General features: G+C 40.5%; 1 protein-coding gene across 2 annotated transcripts in view; it reads left to right on the plus strand.

The window, feature by feature from the left end:
- The window catches only part of LOC137677104 (F-BAR domain only protein 2-like), a 117,844-nt gene that overhangs the window by 24,666 nt on the left and 70,032 nt on the right, over positions 1-23,146 (plus strand). Inside the window, exons 4-8 of one of the 2 annotated variants that reach the window (XM_068424291.1) lie at positions 2,358-2,499; positions 2,590-2,742; positions 8,589-8,693; positions 16,329-16,427; positions 17,877-17,973. In XM_068424291.1, the coding sequence (XP_068280392.1) occupies positions 2,358-2,499; positions 2,590-2,742; positions 8,589-8,693; positions 16,329-16,427; positions 17,877-17,973 (596 nt within the window). The remainder of the gene's footprint in view (positions 1-2,357; positions 2,500-2,589; positions 2,743-8,588; positions 8,694-16,328; positions 16,428-17,876; positions 17,974-23,146) is intronic. The other variant, XM_068424292.1, reaches the window with a different exon arrangement.

Here is a 23,146-nt window from a genome sequence, read left to right on the forward strand (position 1 = left end):
GGAGACGGTTAGTGACCTGCTGTGCCAGTTGGACACCCACAAGGCTATGGGCCCGGATGGGATTCACCCCAGAGTAATGAAGGAACTGGCAAATGAACTTGCCAAACCACTCTCGATTATCTACCGGCAGTCCTGGTTAACTGGAGAAGTTCCAGCTGACTGGAAATTAGCAAATGTAACGCCCATCTACAAGAAGGGTCGGAAGCATGATCCAGGGAACTATAGGCCTGTCAGCCTGACCTCGGTGCCAGGCAAGGTGATGGAACAGATCATCCTGAGTGCCATTACACGGCACATGCAGGACAATCGGGGCATCGGGGCCAGCCAACATGGATTCATGAAAGGCAGGTCCTGCTTGACCAACCTGGTCTCCTTCTATGACCAAGTGACCCGCTTAGTAGATGAGGGCAGGGCTGTGGCTGTATCTATCTAGACTTCAGTAAGGCATTCCACACTGTCTCCCACAGCATCCTCCTAGACAAACTGGGTGCCTGGGGCTTAGATGGGTGGACTCTTCGATGGGTTAAAAACTGGCTGGATGGCCGAGCCCAGAGAGTGGTGGTGAATGGGGCAAAGTCCAACTGGCGGCCGGTCACTAGCGGTGTTCCCCAGGGCTCAGTTCTGGGGCCGGTGCTGTTCAATATCTTTATAGATGATCTAGACGTAGGGATTGAGTGCACCCTCAGCAAATTTGCAGATGACACCAAGCTGGGTGGGAGTGTCGATCTGCTGGAGGGTAGGAAGGCCCTACAGAGGGATCTGGACAGGTTGGATAGATGGGCCGAGACCAACGGCATGAGGTTCAACAAGAACAAGTGCCGGGTCTTACACTTGGGCCACACCAACCCCCTGCAGCGCTACAGGCTGGGGGAAGAGTGGTTAGAAAGCGGCCCAGCGGAAAGAGACCTAGGGGTGCTGATCGACAGCCGGCTAAACATGAGCCAGCAGTGTGCCCAGGTGGCCAAGAAGGCCAATGGCATCCTGGCCTCTATTAGGAACAGTGTAGCCAGCCGGTCTAGGGAAGTGATCGTCCCTCTGTACTCGGCACTGGTGAGGCCGCACCTTGAATCCTGTGTCCAGTTCTGGGCCCCGCACTTCAAGAGAGATGTTGAGGTGTTGGAGCGAGTCCAGAGGAGGGCGACCAAGCTGGGGAAGGGTCTGACCTACGAGGAACGGCTGAGGGAGCTGGGGTTGTTTAGCCTGGAGAAGAGGAGGCTCCGAGGTGACCTTATTGCAGTCTACAACTACCTGAAGGGAGGTTTTAGTGAAGTGGGAGTCAGCCTCTTCTCCCAGGCAACTAGCGATAGGACAAGAGGACACAGCCTCAAGCTTGGCCAGGGGAGGTTCAAGTTGGACATTAGGAAGCATTTCTTCTCAGAAAGGGTCATTAGCCATTGGAATGGGCTGCCCAGGGAGGTGGTGGAGTCACCATCTCTGGATGTGTTTAAGAAAAGACTGGACATGGCACTTAGTGCCATGGTCTAGTTGACAGGTTGGTGTCAGGGCAATGGTTGGACTCGATGATCCCTGAGGTCTCTTCCAACCTGGTTGATTCTGTGATTCTGTGATCCATGCTTTAAAGGCTGTGCATGGTATGGATTTTTCAGCAGCATTGACCTAGAAACGGAGGTAGGGGAGTGTATCTTTAGAATACCTGGAGAAGTCCATTGAGTATAGAAATCTGAATCTGAGCAATATTGAATCCCTGAGAAGCTGTGGCTGCCCCCTCCCTGGCAGTGTTCAAGGCCAGGTTGGATGGGGCTTGGAGCAACCTGGTCTAGTGGAAGGTGTTCCTGCCCGTGGCAGGGGGTTGGAACTAGGTGATCTTTAAGGTCCCTTCCAACCCAAACCATTCGATGATTCTATGAATGACCTGTCCCCCATCTTCCTCTACCATATGGTTAATCTTGTGGCTGTAATGATGTAAGACAACTGGAAACTTAACTAGGCAAGTAATTTCTGGTTTCTTTTCACTATTCAAGTATGCACATAAAAATACTTGTACATGTTAATTTTCTTGAGCTGCTCTTGCATCATCTTTAGGAATGTCATTTGTCATTATTTTGTGATGATGATGGAGGAGAATAAGTGAATTTTGCTGCATTTTACTCATTAGAGTCAATACAGGTAAAGCATAAAATACTGAAAAGTTAGGTAGGATTCCAAATACGTTTGAAACAATAAGAACATAATTTATAGCGGTTTTTGGGTCATTGGGTTTACTTCAGTTTTAGGAACAGAACTGAAATTCTGTAAATGTATATCAGTTATACTTTAGCACTATTTAAAAAAAAATTGTAGCTGATTGAAAGGAAAAATCCAGATGAGCATTAAATTTTTTTTTTATCTCAATCTAGGACATTTGCACCAGTTTGGGATGTTTTCAAAACCTCAACAGAAAAACTAGCAAGCTGTCACTTGGACCTTGTGCGGAGATTGCAAGACCTAATAAAAGAAGTTCACAAGTATGGAGATGAACAAATCAAGACTTATAAAAAGGTTATAAATTTTTTTCTTATGCATGTCCAATGACTTGTTAAGGTTAAAATTAAAATGGTTTGTTTTTGACAACTATGTGATATTTAGCAGACTAAAGAAGATGTTTCAGGAACATTGGAAGCAGTGCAAAATATTCAAAGTATCACTCAGGCCTTACAGAAGTCAAAGGAAAACTACAATGCAAAGTGTGTTGAACAAGAACGTTTGAAAAAGGAAGGAGCAACACAGAGAGAAGTTGATAAGGTAGTTCTGTGACATCTTAAATTCATTGTGTTGTCAATCTGTAACCCATTCACCTTGTATTAGTAAGTGAAATGCTCAAAAAGGGCTAAAAGTAGTTGTCTGTTTCATAATGTGCATGATACTTTGAATGCCTAGTTATGTTTTGTTTAAACTTCCTTATGTGTTCTAACTGCACTGCAGTTCTAATTCTTTATTTTGTAATTACCTGCATCATATGATAATTTTGTTCAGTGGGTTTTGCAAAAATTGCATATAATTGTTTCAGCTTCTATTATGTTTTTGGATGCATTTTCTTGAGTAAATATGCAAACACTCAATGCCTTTGTTATTGAATTAAGGAGTAGGAAGTTTTGTGTTGTCCCCTCAAGTGAGACAGAGTAGCTAATTACAGGAGTATTTGAAGTCTATTCCATTGAGAAGAGAAACAAATTAACATTACTTTCAATGCTAATTTAAGAGATTCCAATAACAGGGACCAAAACCCAAAGGGATGAGTAACTTGATGTTGTATTTAGTACCGTCCTTGGGTCATGGGGGAGTTTGATCCATTCACAGAATCACAGCATGGTTGAGATTGGAAGGCACTTCTGGAGGTCATCTTGTCCAACCCCCCTGCTCAAGCAGTATCACCTAGAGCCTGTTGCCCTGGACCATGACGAGATGGCTTTTGAAGATCTTCAAGGATGGAGACTTCACAGTCTCCCTGGACAACCTGTTCCAGTGCTCGGTTACCTTCACAGGAAAAAAGGGTTTCCTGATGTTCAGAGGGAACCTCCTGTGTTTCAGTTTGTGCCCATTGCCTCTTGTCCTGTCACCAGGCACCACAGAAAAGAGCCTGGCTCAGTCGTCTTTGCACCCTCCCTTCAGGTATTTACATGCATTGACAAGGTCTCCCCTGAGCCTTCTCTTCTCCAGGCTGAACAGACTCAGCTCTCTGAGCCTTTCCTCATGGGAGAGATGCTCCAGTCCCTTCATCATCTTTGTGGCCCTTCGCTGGACTCTCTCTAGTATGTCCATGTCTCTGCGTGTTAATAGCAAGAGGAGGTGCAAGGAAAACATTGGACCAATACTTGTTGAAGATGGTCGCCTAACTGATAGGGATGAAGAAAAAGTGGAGGCATTCAATGCTTTTTTTTTTTTTTGCTTCAGTCTTTAATAACACTGACAGACCTTGGGCTGCCCGGTCCTATGAGTTTGGGGGACCATGTTTGTGGGAACAGTGATTTTTCCATTTGTGGACACTGAAATTGTAAAGGATCGGCTGTATCAGCTGGATGTTTATAAGTCCATGGGGCCTGATGGGATTCATCCCAGAGTACTGAAGGAGCTAGCAGATGTTATGGCAGGACCCCTCTCGATCATCTACCAAAGGTCTTGGGAGCCTGGGGAGGTCTCCACTGACTGGAAGCTAGCCAATGTTATTCCAGTCCACAAAAAGGGCGTGAAGGAAGACCCAGAGAACTACAGACCTGTTAGTCTAACCTCAGTTCCTGGAAAAATTATGGAGAAGATCATACTGGGTGCCATTGAAAGGCATTTAAAGAACAATGCAATCATCAGGCATAGTCAACATGGGTTCACAAAGGGAAAGTCCTGTCTAACTAATTTGATATCCTTCTGTGATAAAGTCACCTGCCTAGTGGATGAAGGGAAGGCGGTGGATGGAGTTTTTCTGGATTTTAGTAAGGCTTTTGATACTGTCCCTCACAGCATCCTTCTGGAGAAGTTCTCCAACTGTGAGATGAGCAGGTTCACAGTGCGCTGGGTGAAGAACTGGCTGAAGTGCAGGGCTCAAAGGGTTGTAGTGAATGGGGCTGCATCTGGCTTGTGGCCGGTCACCTGCGGTGTTCCTCAGGGCTCAGTTCTAGGGCCAGTCCTGTTCAATGATACCAAACTGGGAGGTGCTGTTGACTGTCTTGAGGGACAGGAGGCCTTGCAGAGGGATCTGGATAGATTGGAACATTGGGCTGTGATTAATGGCATGAAATGTAACAAGTCCAAATGCTGGATTCTGCACCTGGGATAGAGTAATGCTGGGCATAAGTATAGATTGGGAGAGGAGTGGCTGCAGTGGCCCTGCAGAAAGGGAGCTGGGGGTGCTGGTCAACAGCAGGCTCAATAGGAGTCAGCAGTGTGCCCTGGCAGCCAAGAGGGCAAACCGCATCCTGGGGGGCATCAAGCACAGCATGACCAGCCGGTCAAGCGAGGCGATGATCCCGCTGTATTCAGCGTTGGTGCAACCTCACCTTGAGTACTGTGTAGTTCTGGGCCTCGCAATTTAAGAAGGATGTGAAGGTCCTTGAATGCATCCAGAGGAGGGCGACAAAGCTGGTGACAAAGCTGGAAGGCATGTCCTATGAGGAGCGGCTGAGGACTCTGGGTTTGCCTAGTTTGGAGAAAAGGAGGCTGAGGGGAGACCTCATTGTTCTCTACAGCTTCCTGAGGAGGGGACATGGAGAGGGAGGTGCTGAGCTCTTCTCCCTGGGATCCAGTGACAAGGCACATGGGAATGGCTCAAAGCTGTGCCAGAGGAGGTTTAGACTGGACATTAGGAAGCATTTCTTTACCGAGAGGGTGGTCAGACCCTGGAAGAGGCTTCCTAGAGAGGTGGTCGATGCCCCAAGCCTGTCAGTGTTGAAGAGGCATTTGGACAATGCCCTTAATAACATGCTTTAACTTTTGGTCAGCCCTGAAGTGGTCAGGCAGTTGGACTAGATGATCGTTGTAGGTCCCTTCCAGCTGACATTCTGTTCTGTTCTCTTGTATTGGGGAGCCCAGAACTGGATACAGCACTCCAGGTGTGGCCTCACCAGTGCTGAGTATAGAGGGGAAGGATCACCTCCCTCGACCTTATGGCAACACTGTAACTTTTCTCTGGTTTTCAGGAAACAATGTAGTAGAGGAAAGAGGTTGTTTCCCTGTCTCTAATGATGTCTTCTCTTTTTAAATCTTGATACCTCTGCCTATTTCTGTTTCAATTATCTGATCTGCGTAGGGCTCTGTTCTTGTTAGAATGGTTTTAGTGCCTTTTGTACTGCTGTCTTGGTGGAGCAGATAGAGTTGGTTATTGTCTTGTCACTGATGACAAAAGTGATCCTGTTGACTGTGTTCAGATTGTTTTATCTTTAATATAAATTTAGCTTTTTCCTAGCTTCTGCCTTGAATGACAGTCAGTGTTGGGTTCTAGGCATGAATCAGAAATATGTGGGATGGCAGATGTTTTCCTGACAGTTTATTCAAAATACAGGTTTTTTCTGAGTTCTTGTAAATAGATTTAAATTTTTCAGTAGGAAAAGTTGACTTGATGGAAGGCTTGCTTTTAAGATGTGACTTTGCAGTCCCTTGTCCAGTTGGAAACAAAAAAATGTTCAGTCTGACTAATGTCTACATGCAGAAGGGAGAAAGAGGAAGCACTATAGGCTGAAGGCCATTTTTTACTCTTTTATGCATCTTCCCTAGATACTTTTGTTTGAACAATTAGGCCGTAGTTGAATGCTCAGCTGGTATTTAAGAAATGTTTCCGGGGGAGCCGGTAACTGACCATCACATCTCTTCAGTTGTGTCTTTATTCAAATTTACACTTGTAATTTCAGAATTACAAAGATTGTATTGATTTATTTTTCCTTTGGCAGAGAATAAGTTTATTACTTTTAGCATAACATGAAAAATGTTTTTATCAAAATCAGAATAGCTGCTTTATCAGAAAGAAGGGGATCTGCACCAATATGCTAAGAGCTTATCACAAAGCCAAATATTTGGAGAAATACTTTATTGAAGAATCTGAGGAAGTATCTGAGAGCTCGCAGTTTTCATTGCAGCTGAAAGTTAATGTTAACTTGTGTAATAATTTCATGTCGTTCTCTGGTATGTTAACTTCTGTGTAGTGACTTGACAAAAAAATTCTTGACTGATACTTATTCTTTCAGTTACTGTAAATCTGCTAAATGGAGCTCTAGCAATTACTGCACCTGAGAATACACATAGTGTTTTCAGAAGAGATTACTAGTTAATCATACAATGTTCATGTGCTTTATCATTTTGTCTGTCTTGCTGAGTTTTTTGTAGATGCTTCAGCACATAACACAATTCTGCTCATGATTAAATATTGTCTCTTGTAATCATGTTTTGTTTGTGTCAAAATCCCATACATATGGGTTTCAATTACATAATGCTTTACAAAAAGACTTAAAAAATAAGTCTTTTAACTTGGCATTTCCTTCCTTTTCAGTGATTAAGTTTGGAATCATCTTATTGCAAAAGCAGTCTTAATTCTTTTTAAAACCAGGTGTTCATAGAGCACTTTTTACTTTTGGTATAGTAAATGGTATTTGGGAATTCCCCTATGTGAATGTGCAAGAGTGAGAATCATGAAGTAAAATTCAGAGCAAGTAACTGGGTTTGATACATCCTGTCATGCTGTCCTTAATGCCTGAAGGATCCATATTCTTCATACAGTGAAGTATTTTCAGGCTCTGTTATGCTGGGTTTAGAGGACTATGTGAGCAAGATCTGCTTAAGCTTTCTCTGTAACTGGAAAAATGGAACTGTAGCTTTTATTCCTCCTCCTTTGAAGTCCTGGTTGACATTTCCCCAGGTGAACAAGTGCTAACACTATACTGTTACTCATGATTTTCAGTTACTTTTCTCATGGAAATTGCAGACTATAACTATATCTTTCCAGGGGGCATCTCTATATTAATTCATTTGAAAGTTATAGATAGTGGTCAGCTTTACAAGCATTGCAAGTGAGAAATAGTTTCCATTTTTACTGTGGGACAGATGAAATTCATTTGAAAGAGGGGAGGAAAGCTGTTCGGAACTAGAACAAATGGTAAATATACAGCTGTCTTTACTGATGTCATTAACAATTCAGAAATACTTTTGAGTTACAACTGATGGGAAATTTCAGTGAGATAAAGTAGGCATGTTGAACGCAGAAGCTAGAAAAAAGCTGACGTTCAAGGCAAATAATTTTTATTTTAATTGGCTTTTAACTTGGAAATAGCAAGAATATCAAAGTTTTGAAAAACTTCATCTCATGTTTGTCATGCTGTAAACTTTGAAAATAACTTTTTCTCTACTAAAACCAATCCCTTCATTCAGTTTTGTTGTCCTTGTAATATTGGGATTCTCCTGTATTTCTTTTTGTCTTTTAAGAATATTAAGCCCACAAAAAGAACATTTTGGTTTATTAGCAACAAATAATGAAACATCAATAAATTATAAAGCCAAAAAGGACTATTATAAACAGCTCTGAGCTGCATAAATCTGGCCATCCGTACGTTTTGCATTAACTTCACTTTCAAATATCTCTTAATCTTAAAATTTCCATTGATGTAACACCTGTACTTTTGAAGGTCTTTTCCCTTATATTTCTTCCTTCACTTCCGAGAACTTCGCCACCTTGTTTTTTTACCATTAACTCTTTCAGAATTGCACTAATTGTTTGCTCTGTATTCAGCCCTGCTTTCTTTCTGCTTTTCTGTTGCAGATCTAAATATTCGACATGAGCTAATTAGTTAAATTCAGCAATACAAATGTTAAAATATTTATTTCATAACAAGTTTAAATTATTCATTGCTGATAAGGGGAAGGGATTTAAATGAGGTAATTGCTGGTTTATATGGTTATTATGTGGTTTATGTATAGCTTTAGATAGAAATCTCTAATGGCTTGAATCAGAGTTATTTGGTGGTGAAATTTTGTTATGACACTTCACTTTTTTGATATGCCCCTGAATATTTTTATAGATCATCCTAGGCTTTCTTTTAATAGTGACTTTAAAAGCCTTGGGTCAGATTGGATGTGTGACATTTGACACTTTTTTTTTTTGTACTAATCTATAGGCAGCAGTTAAATTGAAAAAAGCTACAGATACCTATAAACTATATGTGGAGAAATATGCTGCAGTTAAATCTGTTTTTGAACAGAAAATAACAGAAACTGCACAGGTAAGTGTTATGTTAAATGAGTTACCTTTAAAATAGATTAATATGTTCTATTTTATCTCTCTGAAGATATCTGAAATCAAAGCTTTTGAAAAATTTGTTCAAGATAGAATGGTCTCCATTGGAAATTGATATGAACAATAATGTCAGAAGTAATATGTTTGAAGGGCAAACATTGACCATGTATGTTTTTGATGGTGGTATCCTTGAATGACACAGTTGAACGCTAGCACTCTAGAAAGACTTTTTGAAGAAATTTTTAGGAAGAAAACAAAATGAACTTTTGGAAATATTGTAGATGCATTGTGATCGTGCAGGAAATCCTGTGAATTGCTCGAGAGCCAGAACTTGTTCATAGAGTTTTAAAACTGGGATCCATCATGGTTTTTTTCATTATCATTCTGGCAAAACACTTCTTCAACAGCTTGTTAAAGTGTCTTTCCAGGGTTTATCTGACGTGGTCAAAAGCCCCTGCATCTATTCAAATTTCTGTTTTTTTTTAAAAAAAAGATGTTTTAATCTGTATTTCAGAGGACATCAAGTTCTCTGTATGATTGCACATGCTGTTGCTTGTTATGTTTTCAAGTTTCTTTTTCAAATCTGTTGATAGCAGACTCTTTTCTACTGCACCAGATTTCAAAAAGCAAACCTCACTGTTTCTGTTTTTAGTAGTAATATTTAGTTGAGGACTGGTTGGCAGATTTATTTGTATATGTTTCTTGGTTTAGTAAAGCTTTTACAAGATAGGAATTTTCTTTTCAGTTGAAGATTCTTTGCTCTCTTCCTTAGTTTCAAAGATTAATTTTTGGGCGTAGATGGAGATTATTCATACTTGTATTATTAATGTAGAAATGGAAAAGTGTTAGGGTTTTCCTTATATCCTTGGAAATTAAGATTTTACAGTATGGGGATTATGTAGGCTGACATGTAAAAAGCTGTTCTGTCCTAAACTATAAACTGCTTTTCTACTTTGAAAACTTCATTAGAACTTGATCTAGTTCACCTCTGAATAGATATTCAACACAGCTGTTACAGAAAGGGTACCAAATATATCACATACCAGAACTCTTCCCTTTCACCCACCCCTCAAGTCCAGGCATTTGTGACAAAGAAGTGCTCAGGCATGCTACTGCAAAATTCTGCCTTTAATGTGACTGTTACATTAAGAGTCTTGACATCCTTTCGTTGAAGAGTTCACAGTAGGCATCTTGTGCAGTATCCTAACTAGGTTCTGGTTGGAGGAGCTGTACTCCATATGCTTTTCAGTTTGAGTTAAATTTGGTTAAGTACATTATTTTTCTCTCATTTAAAAATATGCATGACTCTTAAATGCTTGGGTTTTTTTTGTTATGTAGTGTAAGACAGTGGTGATTGCAGTTATTCAATGGTATAAAAAGACTTTAATTTTCTTAGTGAATTTTTTTTTTTTTTTAAATAATGGGTACCATGGTCTGGGTTATAAGGCCTGTTGTACTTCTCTCTGGTGTGCGAAGCTGTGTTTTCAATATATGTTTTAAATTAGTATTGTTGTCAAAACCAGCAGTTGTCCTCTTTCCATGCTTCTTCCTTTGTCAAGTATTTGTGCAAGGAACTACCTTGTAGAACTAATCCAACTAAAACTAATGTATTAAGGAAGGTTGGCTTTAACCCAGAAGAGACCTGGGGTCTGGTTTATTGAGAGATCACACAAGCATTTGTGTTGGCACAAAGGAAGAGGCAGTGTGGTACTAAGGGTAGAGACTTGTGTCTTTAAGCTGACTTAGCGTGTGACACCTGGCCTGGACGTACTTGAATGTGTGTCCACCTCATACATTTATATCTGTTGCCTTAGCATTTTGTCTCTCTTGCTGTAACTTAAAATATTTGTATATCAGTTACCCCTAGGCAATTTGATTGGGATTGGCATGTGTGATTCCAGTCACTTGAGGATTTTGGGGCTAGGCAACATTTTAAAACTTAAATGTATCTTAAAACAATTCATAGAAACAAGTATAATATAACAGTAACAAAAGAATCTTTACTGTTGAAGTGTAACATTCCTCCTGGAGAGTTTCCACAAATAAGGTGGAAGCAAACTGACATGTGAACACATACTTCTGTTACCCAAAATGGTAACTTTTTTGCAGTGTTCCTGTTAATGTAACTATTGTAGTTGCTCAGTAAGTGTTCCAGTAACTCCATCATTGTGTGGTATGTATAAATTGTAGTGCAGCCTGACTTTTGCTGTAGACCCCACCTTTTGATACAAAGAAATCAAGTAATACCGGAAAAATACTGAACTGTTCCATTGATTTGTTTCAACCCATATACAAGCATGGCTCTTCTGGATCTATCTAGAATAATTGAAGAAGTTCCTGCCCTGCTTGTTATTTACCTTGCTCTGGAAGTTACTGAATCCCCACTGAACTAGGATCCTGTGAATGCTTCTGATCCACTTCAGAGCAAGTTCAGTCAGGTTGCTTTAAATATTTATTTAGTCTCAAAAAAGCTGTCTGCTGTTTATTCATTACCTTACAAGAAAGGTACTGTGTTTATAGCAGTGTACTTATTGCTCTCTGAAACAGTAATAAAAAATTTTAAAAATATGACTTTAATAAACTGACCTTGCTAAAATTGCACTGTAAACTTGTTTTCAATGAGCAAGAAAGCTGTGAGTAATGAAAAGGAGTTCTTGTTTAGAACTGACAGAAGATAAACATGAAGAGTATTTGAAATGGATTTTATTGTCAGTGAATTAGCGAAGGAAAATGTAGGGGCTTTCAGCAAGCAAATTAGCTGGGCTTTTCATAATGTCTTAAAAAAAACTTAATTTGAACAATTCACTACAACAAAAGAATGAAAAAAGTAACAGTTTATTTTGTATCTAGAGACAGAATATGAAGATGCTTTTTGTTCAGCTTTATGTTATTAGGTAGGCATTAGGTATTTAAACCAGGCTGAGATGTAGAGAGAGAAAAAAAATCTTTTTACTATATCAGATGTTATAGCTGGGAAAATGTGACCATGCTTTTGGGATAGTTGTTTTGTTTTGCAATACAAAAATAATAAAATTTACCTCTCGCTACAAAACAACACTTGTAAATAACCTTAGTTCCTTAACTGCAACAACCCTTTTACTCAAAATTTAAATTTTCACTTAATGTGATAATGGACACCTGGAAATTCTAATACCTTCCACAGCTATCCATATTGGAAATAAAAATTGGAATTCTGTCAGTATAAGTCCTATCTGTGAAATTTGTTTTAAGTATAATGATGTAGCTGCATCTACAGTTTGGTTGCAGGGGGGCTACTTTAAACATTATGCAATAGGAAAAATAACACTCATAAACATGTGGAAGCCCACTTCTGAATCAATTGCACCCCAGATTATTTTAATTTGGAGTACTTTTCACTTGAAATATACTAATTCTGAAAACAAAATAAATGAGCAGTGTGAACGTTCTCAGCTGTTTCAGTGCAAAAACAGTTGGCTTAACTTAAATCTATCTTAGGCTGTTCAGATAAAATTTTTCTGAGGACGTGAACACCTTGAATTGCTGTGGCTTTATTCTAGGTAATCATGTAGAAATGTCCTCACTTAACTCTTTTCTTAGTTAAACTCCACCAATCCTGTTGCATAAATTTTAAATATTTTTCCTTTTTTGTCATTTACTGTCTTACCTGCAGTTATCAAAGTGACGTGGCTTGTGATACGTGATTTTGAGCGGTTCACAGAATCACAGAATCAACCAGGTTGGAAGAGACCTCAGGGTTCATAGAGTCCAACCATTGCCCTGACACCACCCTGTCAACTAGACCAGGGCACTAAGTGCCATGTCCAGGCTTTTCTTAAACACATCCAGAGATGGTGACTCCACCACCTCCCTGGGCAGCCCATTCCAATGGCTAATGACCCTTTCTGTAAAGAAATTCTTCCTGATGTCCAACCTGAACCTCCCCTGGCGAAGCTTGAGGCTGTGTCCTCTTGTCCTATCGCTAGTTGCCTGGGAGAAGAGGCCGACTCCCACTTCACTACAACCTCCCTTCAGGTAGTTGTAGACTGCAATAAGGTCACCTCGGAGCCTCCTCTTCTCCAGGCTAAACAACCCCAGCTCCCTCAGCCGTTCCTCGTAGGTCAGACCCTCCAGACCCTTCCCCAGCTTGGTCGCCCTCCTCTGGACTCGCTCCAACACCTCAACATCTTTCTTGAAGTGCGGGGCCCAGAACTGGACACAGGATTCAAGGTGCGGCCTCACCAGTGCCGAGTACAGAGGGACGATCACTTCCCCAGACCGGCTGGCTACACTGTTCCTAATAGAGGCCAGGATGCCATTGGCCTTCTTGGCCACCTGGGCACACTGCTGGCTCATGTTTAGCCGGCTGTCGATCAGCACCCCCAGGTCTCTTTCTGCTGGGCCGCTGTCTAACCACTCCTCCCCCAGCCTGTAGCGCTGCAGGGGGTTGTTGTGGCCCAAGTGGAAGACCCGGCACTTGTTCTTGTTGAACCTCATGCCGTTGGTCTCGGCCCATCTATCTAACCTGTCCAGATCCCTCTGTAGGGCCTTCCTACCCTCCAGCAGATCGACACTCCCACCCAGCTTGGTGTCATCTGCAAATTTGCTGAGGGTGCACTCAATCCCTACATCTAGATCATCTATAAAGATATTGAACAGCACCGGCCCCAGAACTGAGCCCTGGGGAACACCGCTAGTGACCGGCCGCCAGTTGGACTTTGCCCCATTCCCCACCACTCTCTGGGCTTGGCCATCCAGACAGTTTTTAACCCGTCAAAGAGTCCACCCATCCAAGCCCCGGGCACCCAGTTTGTCTAGGAGGATGCTGTGGGAGACGGTGTGGAATGCCTTACTGAAGTCTAGATAGATACAGCCACAGCCCTGCCCTCATCTACTAAGCGGGTCACTTGGTCATAGAAGGAGACCAGGTTGGTCAAGCAGGACCTGCCTTTCATGAATCCATGTTGGCTGGCCCCGATGCCCCGATTGTCCTGCATGTGCCGTGTAATGGCACTCAGGATGATCTGTTCCATCACCTTGCCTGGCACCGAGGTCAGGCTGACAGGCCTATAGTTCCCTGGATCATCCTTCCGGCCCTTCTTGTAGATGGGCGTTACATTTGCTAATTTCCAGTCAGCTGGAACTTCTCCAGTTAACCAGGACTGCCGGTAGATAATAGAGAGTGGTTTGGCAAGTTCACTTGCCAGTTCCTTCATTACTCTGGGGTGAATCCCATCCAGGCCCATAGCCTTGTGGGTGTCCAACTGGCACAGCAGGTCACTAACCGTCTCCTCCTGGATTACGGGGGGTTCACACAGCCCCCCGACCCTAACTTCAGGCTCTGGGGGCCGAGTCTCCTGAGGACAACCGATCTTGACATTAAAGACCGAATTTAGAAACATCATCTTCCTAATCTTAAATTGCAAGTTATGGGTTTTTTTTCTGCAATAAAGATGGAAGGTTTTTTGTGATTAAAGATGTAGGAAAATATAATTCACTTTGTTGTTTAGATATTGGATTTAGTAGGAATTCTTCATGTTGAAAGGTTTTTTTGAGTAAAACTATAGTTGTATTATACAATTGCTATATGCATGTTAAGAAAACATGTCTCATTTGGCAGTTATTTCACCTTTTTAGAAGCTTTTTTTAATAATTGCATAGCACAGTTATTGGAACGGATCAAATAGCTGAAAGTGCTAAGTTATTCTTTGACAGTCCTGTCTTAACTAGAACTGAGTGCAGTTGACTGGATAACTTTGCTGTTGAGCAGTCTGCATATAAAATTCAAGAATGAGTAATAATTCTTCACATTTTAAAACTTAGAGGAAAATGTATATGTTTATAAAAAGGAATAATGCTTACTTAAACTGTGTATGCTGAGTTGGATAGATAAAGATCCTGTTGATGATTTTTCATTTTTATTGTAGCTTAAAATGCTAAGAATTGACTTGCATTTGTTGGGTCATTAACATTACAGATTCATTTCAGTACATCTTTTCAAAATGGACTGATCTTTCAAAAGTGAAAGTAAACAATTTGGATAATGATTATATCTGTGATATGAATGATATGGTTGTATTATAGTACTTAGATAGCTTTAGTCTTTGATCAGACCCCTTTGTGTTATGTGCTGTACAAGGCCAAGGTGGCTTCTACTTCAAAGACTTTAAATCTTAAATATAAAACAATAAACAAGAAATAAGGAAACAATCGAGAGGAGGGGGTTGCTGTCCACTGACATGAGACAAAAAAAAAATCTCTGAATGGCCAGCTGTTTTGATATGCATTATAGAAAAGAGTTTAAAGGAAAAGTTTTGCAGAGTTTTATGGGGAGCTCAAGCCAAACACAAAGGAAGTGGCATTGGCATAATCTCAAAAGTTGACTTTGAGTTTAGGTAAAAATTAAGTAGTAGAAACAGGCTGGAAGATCACATTGCATACAGGTGTTGACACCCTGATAGTGATTATTAATATTATTATTAATAGCAGGTATTATAGAGATGGACCATAGATAGCTTTGAAAGCAAAATAATATAGTTTATGTAATCAGGCAGTCAGTAAAAGAAGTAAGGTCATAGAATAGGCTATAGAGGATGACCATATCTTCTGTAATTAAGAGGAAGGCTGCTTGAGGAAAAAAAAAAACAAACATTTTAATCTGCTTGATTGATGGCTAGAGAGGTGTGTTAGGTTAACGGTTGGACTCAATGATCGTAAAGGTCCTTTCCAACCAAAACAATTCTATGATTCTATATAAGTATGGCAAAAGAAAGACTGAGAGTTTAGAAGTTAAGAGATATTTGACTTGTCTGTATGGAGTTGTACTTGTTTGTGAATCAGAGTACCAGGAGGTGTGAAATGTGGAGAGAGGGTCTTCAGAGAACCCTGCAAAAATTGGAGAGAGGATTAAGTGGTGCTCCAAAGTTTGGACAATCACAAAAGTAGGAAGAAAACTAGGACGGAGCAGGAGTAAACACAGATTTCAAGACGACTATGGTTGACTGATGGGGAGGATGAGGACATTTTTAGTTCTGATCTTTGGCTAGGAAGGGGTCATTAGAGACATTGGAAAAGGTTTTGAAATGGGTGTCAGGGGGAAGCCTGGGTAAGATGGAACAGGAGGACAAATTCCAGACACACTGCAAAGCTTTTATACAGTGAGTTTAAAGATCAACTTAGATTTAACTAGAGAAAGAGAAAGCACGTGTATATTGTGAGCAGGAAGAGAGGGTGATAAGGAGGAGGTGCAAAACAGATCCAGAAAATAGGATTTCCGGGGTTAGATGAAAAACCAAAGCTCTTCATTTATGGAAAAAAAAAGATATTTTTTTAAACACCCTACAACCCTATTTTCTTTTGGTAGAAATAGGTCAGACTTTTAAAAAAAAATAAAGATAAATGAAGGTTTAAAGAGTAAGCAAAAAAAGTTGGATAATGGTTCTAAAAGGATATTATAAAGTACATTATTTCATAACTCTGTGAATTCTGCACCTTCCTTTCTTAAACACTGTAATTACCGTGATCAAGATCTGGAAAAAAAAATTGGGTTTTTTTCTGTTTAGTATATTTAATTATTAAAATTTAAGGTTTAGTATTTCAAGAATTATTTTCATTATGAATAATTGGTTGTATTGGTTTACAGAAATTTCAAGACATTGAAGCAACACACCTTCTTCATATGAAAGAGATTATAGAATCATTGTCAAATACCATAAAAGAAATTCATTTACAAATAGGAGAGGTAATTTTTATATTATCGTTTGTTTAGATCATGCTACATATTTTTCTTAACTCTTAAATGAAACATTTCTTACTGTGTTTGTGGTAATTACAAGATCACATCTTTCAAATGATGGTAACTTTTTAAACCAGTATGAGTAGGAGATAAACAGAAATGATCCACAGAATTCAAAAGACTTTCAAGCAGATGTGGTTCTTTTTACCACAGATATCAAACATTATGCGAGTACTGAACTTGTTTATGAGATGTTTGAAGGAGATTTGAACATCTTCTAAATTGCCGGTTTGGTCTTTTGTGATGTTTCCATATGTGTATTCTCTTTTGTTATTCAAGCCTCTCTGAAATTTTTTATTAAATGGACCATCCTCTAATTTTGTTCATTGTATTGGAAATCTTTTTAATATCTAAATTCAACATAAGCTGAATTTTTTACTATTTCCTGTTGTATTTATAAGTTCAGTATCACAAATTTTACAGAATAAGGCTGAATAATCGTTAAATTTTGTGTTAACAGAAAAGAAAATATTTTGATAATTTGGAGAATTGTTAGTGTATTTCAAAGTTCTGTTCCCTAGATATTAATTAGCACCCATTTCATACATTTCAGGATACTTCTGCTTTTCTTTAACTAAAACTTGAAATTATTCAGTCTGAAAAGCTTCCAAATTTTTGATACACTTGGGTTTTTATGAGCAAAAGACCTTCAGTAACAGTGTTTAAAAGAAGCTTTTATAGTATCTTTTCTTTAGATGCAAATTGGTTTAATTCATAATCCCTATAAGTAGTCCTTAATTTTTTGATGTCATGAAATGTAGTTTTATTTGTATACACTTAATTTGAGTCACTGTTTTCTTTAGTCTTGAGGTTTTCTACTAATGAATGGTGGTCACAAGGGTCATGCTATTTATTTCTAAAACGTATACATACTGTCTTGTTGGAAAAACTTATTAACAACATGTGGTTGTTCCTTTGTCAGACCAAAAAAAAAAACATTACAACAGTAATGCTTTTCCTCAAGCAGGTGAGAACTGTGATAATACAGTGGTAACAGTTCACACCGTTAACTGGTGCTGGCTTAAGAGACCGCTTGTCTTCCTCACATTATAGTGGGACATGTTGCTGACAAATTCAGAAAATTATAGATTACAAAAGTGGTTTAGATGGAAGAAATGGAAGTAAATCCTAGACCTGTCATCAAGCTGTATTCTTTCATTCCTCATTTGTATCTGTATTGTACACATACTTGCTAATACTAAAGCAAAGGAGGGAGTTCCTTGGTAAAATGCCTGTTGATTTTTTGGAAGCCCTGTACTATATTTTAGAGGCAAGTATTTTGAACCTTAACTCTAGAGAAAAACACTTTTTAAAGTTAATTACATTCTTTCAATTACTGGTTTTAAAATTCCTTTTGTGTGTGGTTTTGTGTGGTGTGTTTGTTTTTTTTTGAAGGTGCATGAAGAGTTTATTAATAACATGACAAATACTACAGCTGAGAGTTTAATACAGAAATTTGCTGAGTCAAAAGGAACTGGCAAGGAAAGACCTGGTAAGAGATTAAAAATAAGAGTAGGAAATGTTAATTTAAAAACTGTAGATTTCCACTCCTAATAAAAGGTCAAACTCTATTTGTTAATGTGTTATAGTGGTAATGTACTTAAAATTTCAAATTCTCAGAATTCATTAGCTTTGATATTAAATGATTCATAGAAATTTAACAACACAATTTATTATGTAAGTGTAGTATTTGTGTTCATAAAGCTTAGCATTTTATAGCTCTGAGTCCCTCTATGTAGACCTTCAAGGAAGCTCTTAAACTATACTGCTCCTTGGTACATCAGTGAAATTTGTTAAGAAACTGAAGTTCCTTGCACAAACTTACCTCTACTATGTGCTTCTACGTAAATTATATTTCCTAACTTTATTTAATATAAATTTATGGGTATATTCAAAACAAATGTCTATAAAGCTGCTTATAGAACTGTTGGAACAGTTGCATCAGTTTATTTGGTTAGCTTACAAAATTATAATCTATTAAAATGCATATGTAGATTGTTTCCTTTAATAAGCAGCAAATTGAATAGTACTTTCTGAAAGTACTGCTTGTTGGGTGTGGTATATAAGACTTTCCTGGACTGGCATAAAAAGACAGTCTCACAGTACTGTGTATCTAACATTATAGGAAAAATTTAGAGTTCAGTTTAATATTTGGGCATGAGTACATGGTCACTAGGTGTGTAAGTACAGGAATTCAGTAGTACCATTTTTCTTTGAGCATTGGGAGTCCTGGCTAGCATCTCTGCCTTCTAGTACAGAAGCACAAAGTTGTTTTCAGAGCAAGGAAAGATTACATTTTTAGTATGGAAATGTATGCACCTTGAATTTTCTTTTACAGAGTGAAATTATTGTATTTATCAACTTTATAAAGCAGTCATGGTACAGAGGAAAGCATAGACAAATTCAGCAGGAAAATAATACAAATTCACAAGAAGTGAATTTTGAGAACAAAATAAACTAGAAGGATAATGCATAACAAAGTATTTTAGATTATTACAGTATATTCTAGCTATAGTTATAGTACTTCATAGCAGAGTTTACTTACTTTTATTTATATCTCTAAAAATAAGAATGAATCTGAAAGGAAGTACTGAGGAAGGCTGGTTTATTGCATAGATTATAAACAATTTACAGTAAAGGTTTCTAGATATAGGCAATTATTTAAACTCTCATATCTGCAATTTCTCTTTGTACAGTGATGTCCTTTATACCAGATTATATGGGCTCCCTCTGGTGGCTAATTTCTGTCACCTGAAGTCTTAATATACAGGGGCTTCTCAGAGTTTAGCACACGCTGTTTTTCTAGTACAAATAACATTTCTTTCAAGCAGTAATGCTTTGAGGTTTTTTTTTAACTTCATTTATTGACTTCCTTACAATGGCTTTTTTTTAACTGCTACCTAAATAACTTATCTAGTCAGCTTTATCACTTGATTTTACTGAATTTACTTTAAATATTTTTTAAAATGTTTAGTCTTAATACAATAATTGAAGAAGTTGTATTCATTATATTTTTTCTTACTTCCATTCAGCATAAAAAAAAAATAGGCACATATATTCAGTTGCAAATCTTAATTTTAACTGGCGGGGGGGGGGGGAATCACTTAAATGTAAAACATCGAAAAACAGAAAGAGAGGTGGAAGGACCTGCAATAACCAGTCAAGCTTCAGGTCAGAATTTAATTTCTTCTCTGAACTGTTTTCTAAAGCTTATATGTTCTTGCTATTAGGTCTAATAGCAGGTTTGATACCATCAGTTGGAAGATGCTTCTATCACTTGTGCTCCTGCAGTGTTGATCAAAACTATTGTTGGCTGCTTCTAATGAACCAATTTCCTGTTTCCGATAGGCTTCTACTCCATGTTCCTTGGAAAATTCATTTATGGCATGGCAGAAAATGTCTACTTTTCTTTCACCCAAGGTGTATATTAATTCAAAAATCATAGAATGGTTTGGGTTGGAAGGGACCTTAAAGATTTTTGAAAATGGGGGTTATGTTTCCCCTTTTCCAGTCAGTGGGACCTTCCCCAGACTGCCACGACTTCTCAAAAATGATGGATAGAGGCTTAGCAACTTCATCCGTCAGTTCCCTCAGGACCCGTGGATGCACCTCATCAGGTCCCATGGACTTGTGCACCTTCAGGTTCCTTAGATGGTCTCGAACCTGATCTTCTCCTACAGTGGGCGGTTCTTCATCCTTCCAGTCCCTGCCTCTGCCTTCTGCGTCTTGGGTGGTGAGGCTGGAGCACTTGCCGGTGAAGACTGAGGCAAAGAAGTCATTGAGCACCTCAGCCTTCTCCATATCCCGGGTAACCAGGTCTCCCGTTTCCTTCCGGAGAGGGCCCACCTTTTCCCTAGTCTTCCTTTTATCACTGACATACCTGTCGAAGCATTTCTTGTTGCCCTTGACCTCCCTGGCCAGATTTAATTCTATCAGGGCTTTAGCTTTCCTAACCTGGTCCCTGGCTGCTCGGCCAATTTCCCTGTATTCCTCCCAGGCTACCTGCCCTTGCTTCCACCCTCTGTAGGCTTCCTTCTTGTGCCTGAGTTTATCCAGGAGCTCCTTGTTCATCCATGCAGGCCTCCTGGCGTTTATTGCCTGCCTCCCTCTTGGTTGGGATGCATCGCTCCTGAGCCTGGAGGAGGTGGTCCTTGAATACTAACCAGCTTTCTTGGGCCCCTCTTCCCTCCAGGGCTTTATCCCAAGGGACTCTCCCAAGCAGGTCCCTGAAGAGGCCAAAGTCTGCTCTCCTCAAGTCCAGGGTGGTGAGCTTGCTGCGTGCCCTCCTTGCTGCCCTAAGGATCTTGAACTCCACCATTTCATGGTCACTGCAGCCAAGGCTGCCCTTGAGCTTCATGTCCCCCACCAGCCCCTCCTTGTTGGTGAGAACAAGGTCCAGCATGGCACCTCTCCTCGTCGGCTCCTCTGTCACCTGGAGAAGGAAGTTGTCATCCACGCATTCCAGGAACCTCCTGGATTGCTTGTGCCCAGCTGCGTTGCCCTTCCAAGAGATATCGGGGTGGTTGAAGTCCCCCATGAGGACCAGGGCCTGTGAACATGAGGCTACTCCTACATGTCTGTAGAGGGACTCATCTGCTTGGTCTTCCTGGTCAGGTGGCCTGTAGCAGACCCCCACTATAATGTCTCCTGTCCCTGCCTTCCCTTTAATCCTGACCCATAAGCTCTCAGTCGGCTCCTCCTCCATCCCCAGGCAGAGCTCCATGCACTCAAACTGGTCATTGACATAGAGGGCAACACCCCCTCCTCGTCTCCCCTGCCTGTCCTTCCTAAAAAGCCTGTATCCCTCCATTCCAAGGCTCCAGTCATCAGAGCCATCCCACCATGTCTCTGTGATGCCAATAAGGTCGTAGCCTTGCAGACATGCGCACGTCTCGAGCTCCTCTTGTTTGTTCCCCGTGCTCCGTGCGTTTGCATAGAGGCATTTCAGTTGGGCCCCGCACAAAGCTGCCTTGCAGCCTGAAATTCCTATCCGTGGCTCTTCTGGCACTCTCCTGCCAACCTGCCATCCTTCTCCAGTCTCTGGGCACCTATTACTGGCCCTGGCATCGGACTGGCTGAATTGGGATGGACTGAGGTTCCCCTCCCCCGGCAACTCTAGTTTAAAGCCCTCTTTACCAGCTTGGCTAGCCTATGACCCAAGACACTCTTCCCCTTCTCTGACAGTTGGACCCCATTGGCCAGCAGTAGACCAAGTTTCTCAAAGTCTCATGGTCTAAGTAGCCAAACCCCTGGCTGTGGCACCAGTCCTGTAGCCATGTGTTGATTTGCCTAATCTGACTGTCCCTTTTAGTCCCCTTCCCTTTGACCAGGAGGATCGATGAGAAAACTACCTGGGCCCCAGAGTCCTTTACCGCTGCTCCCAGGGCTCTGTAGTCCTCCTTGCTACGTCTCAGACTGCTCCTGGCTGTATCACTGGTGCCCACGTGAAACGGCAGCAGCGGGTAATAGTCCGAGGGCTGTACCAGGCTCGGCAGTCTCTCCGTGCCGTCCCTGATGCGAGCCCCCGGTAGGCAGCACACCTCTCTAGAGAGCGCATCAGGTCGGCAGATGCCCCTCAGTAGAGAGTCACCTCCCACTATCACCCGTCGCTTTTTCTTGGTAGCACTGGTCTTTATACGGGGGGCACACTGGGCTGCCTTACTGGGCTCCAGCGCCTCTCGTGATGCGGCGGGTCTTTCCTCCTCAGACTGCAGAGGACTGAAGCGGTTCTGCAGGGGCACCTGAGGCCTTGGAGTAAGTCTCTTCCTCCTGCTGGTTCTTGCCTTTACGACCCTCCAGTCTCCTGCAGTTTTATCCCCCCTTCCTTCTGAGTGTGCCGCTGGGAGGTTTTTGGCTGTTTGGCCATGGACTGTGGGGCCACTGCAGACTGCACTTGGACCCCGTTTTCCAACTCCTTCTCAGCCTCCTTGATGATAAATAAAATGTTGATTAAATCATCGTGGGAATGTAGATATCTACGGTTTTCTGAATCAGTTTTTCTGGGTTTTTTTTGTTGTTGCTTTTTGTTTTGTAGGACTTGTGGAGCACACTGACTTTGTTTTACTGTGAATTTAATGGAGAGCAAAGGAGAAGGGATTGGAAGAGCAGCTTAAAATGTGCATGTTTTTATAATATGTAGTATAATGGGAGCGCTGTTAGGAATTTGTATTTCGTCTTGTTATATGTAATAATTAGACTTGCATTTGAACTTTTTTAGTAATTGAAAGTTAAAGGGCATTTAAGACTGCCATTTGAGATCGGCCTTTTGATATTCTGCTCTCAAGAGTTGCATTTGGAGGCCAAATAATTACATTATGATAAAGGGGATATTGATGGGTTCTGTTCCCAGATTCTCATACTGCTGCTGATTTTACAAGCACCCAGGCTTTTTTTACTGGTAGGGAAAATTTTGCAGACTCAGTCTTAATATACAGTAAATACAAGTCATTAGTTTGAGCACACCTTTTTTTAAAAAAAAAATCATTAGATCTCTGCAAATTTTCAAAGACAATATCTGGTAGATTTATATCTAATGTGTAAAATAATTAAATTTGTTTAACATCAGTGAGTATCAAGTTACATCGTCAGGTTCTCAATTGTCTCTCTATTTGTTTAAGTATAATTTCTTTAATTTCCAGTTTGAGAAATCCTATCAAAATGTAGTG

This window comes from Nyctibius grandis, assembly GCF_013368605.1.
Source record: "Nyctibius grandis isolate bNycGra1 chromosome W unlocalized genomic scaffold, bNycGra1.pri SUPER_W_unloc_1, whole genome shotgun sequence".
Classification (NCBI taxonomy): domain Eukaryota; kingdom Metazoa; phylum Chordata; class Aves; order Nyctibiiformes; family Nyctibiidae; genus Nyctibius; species Nyctibius grandis.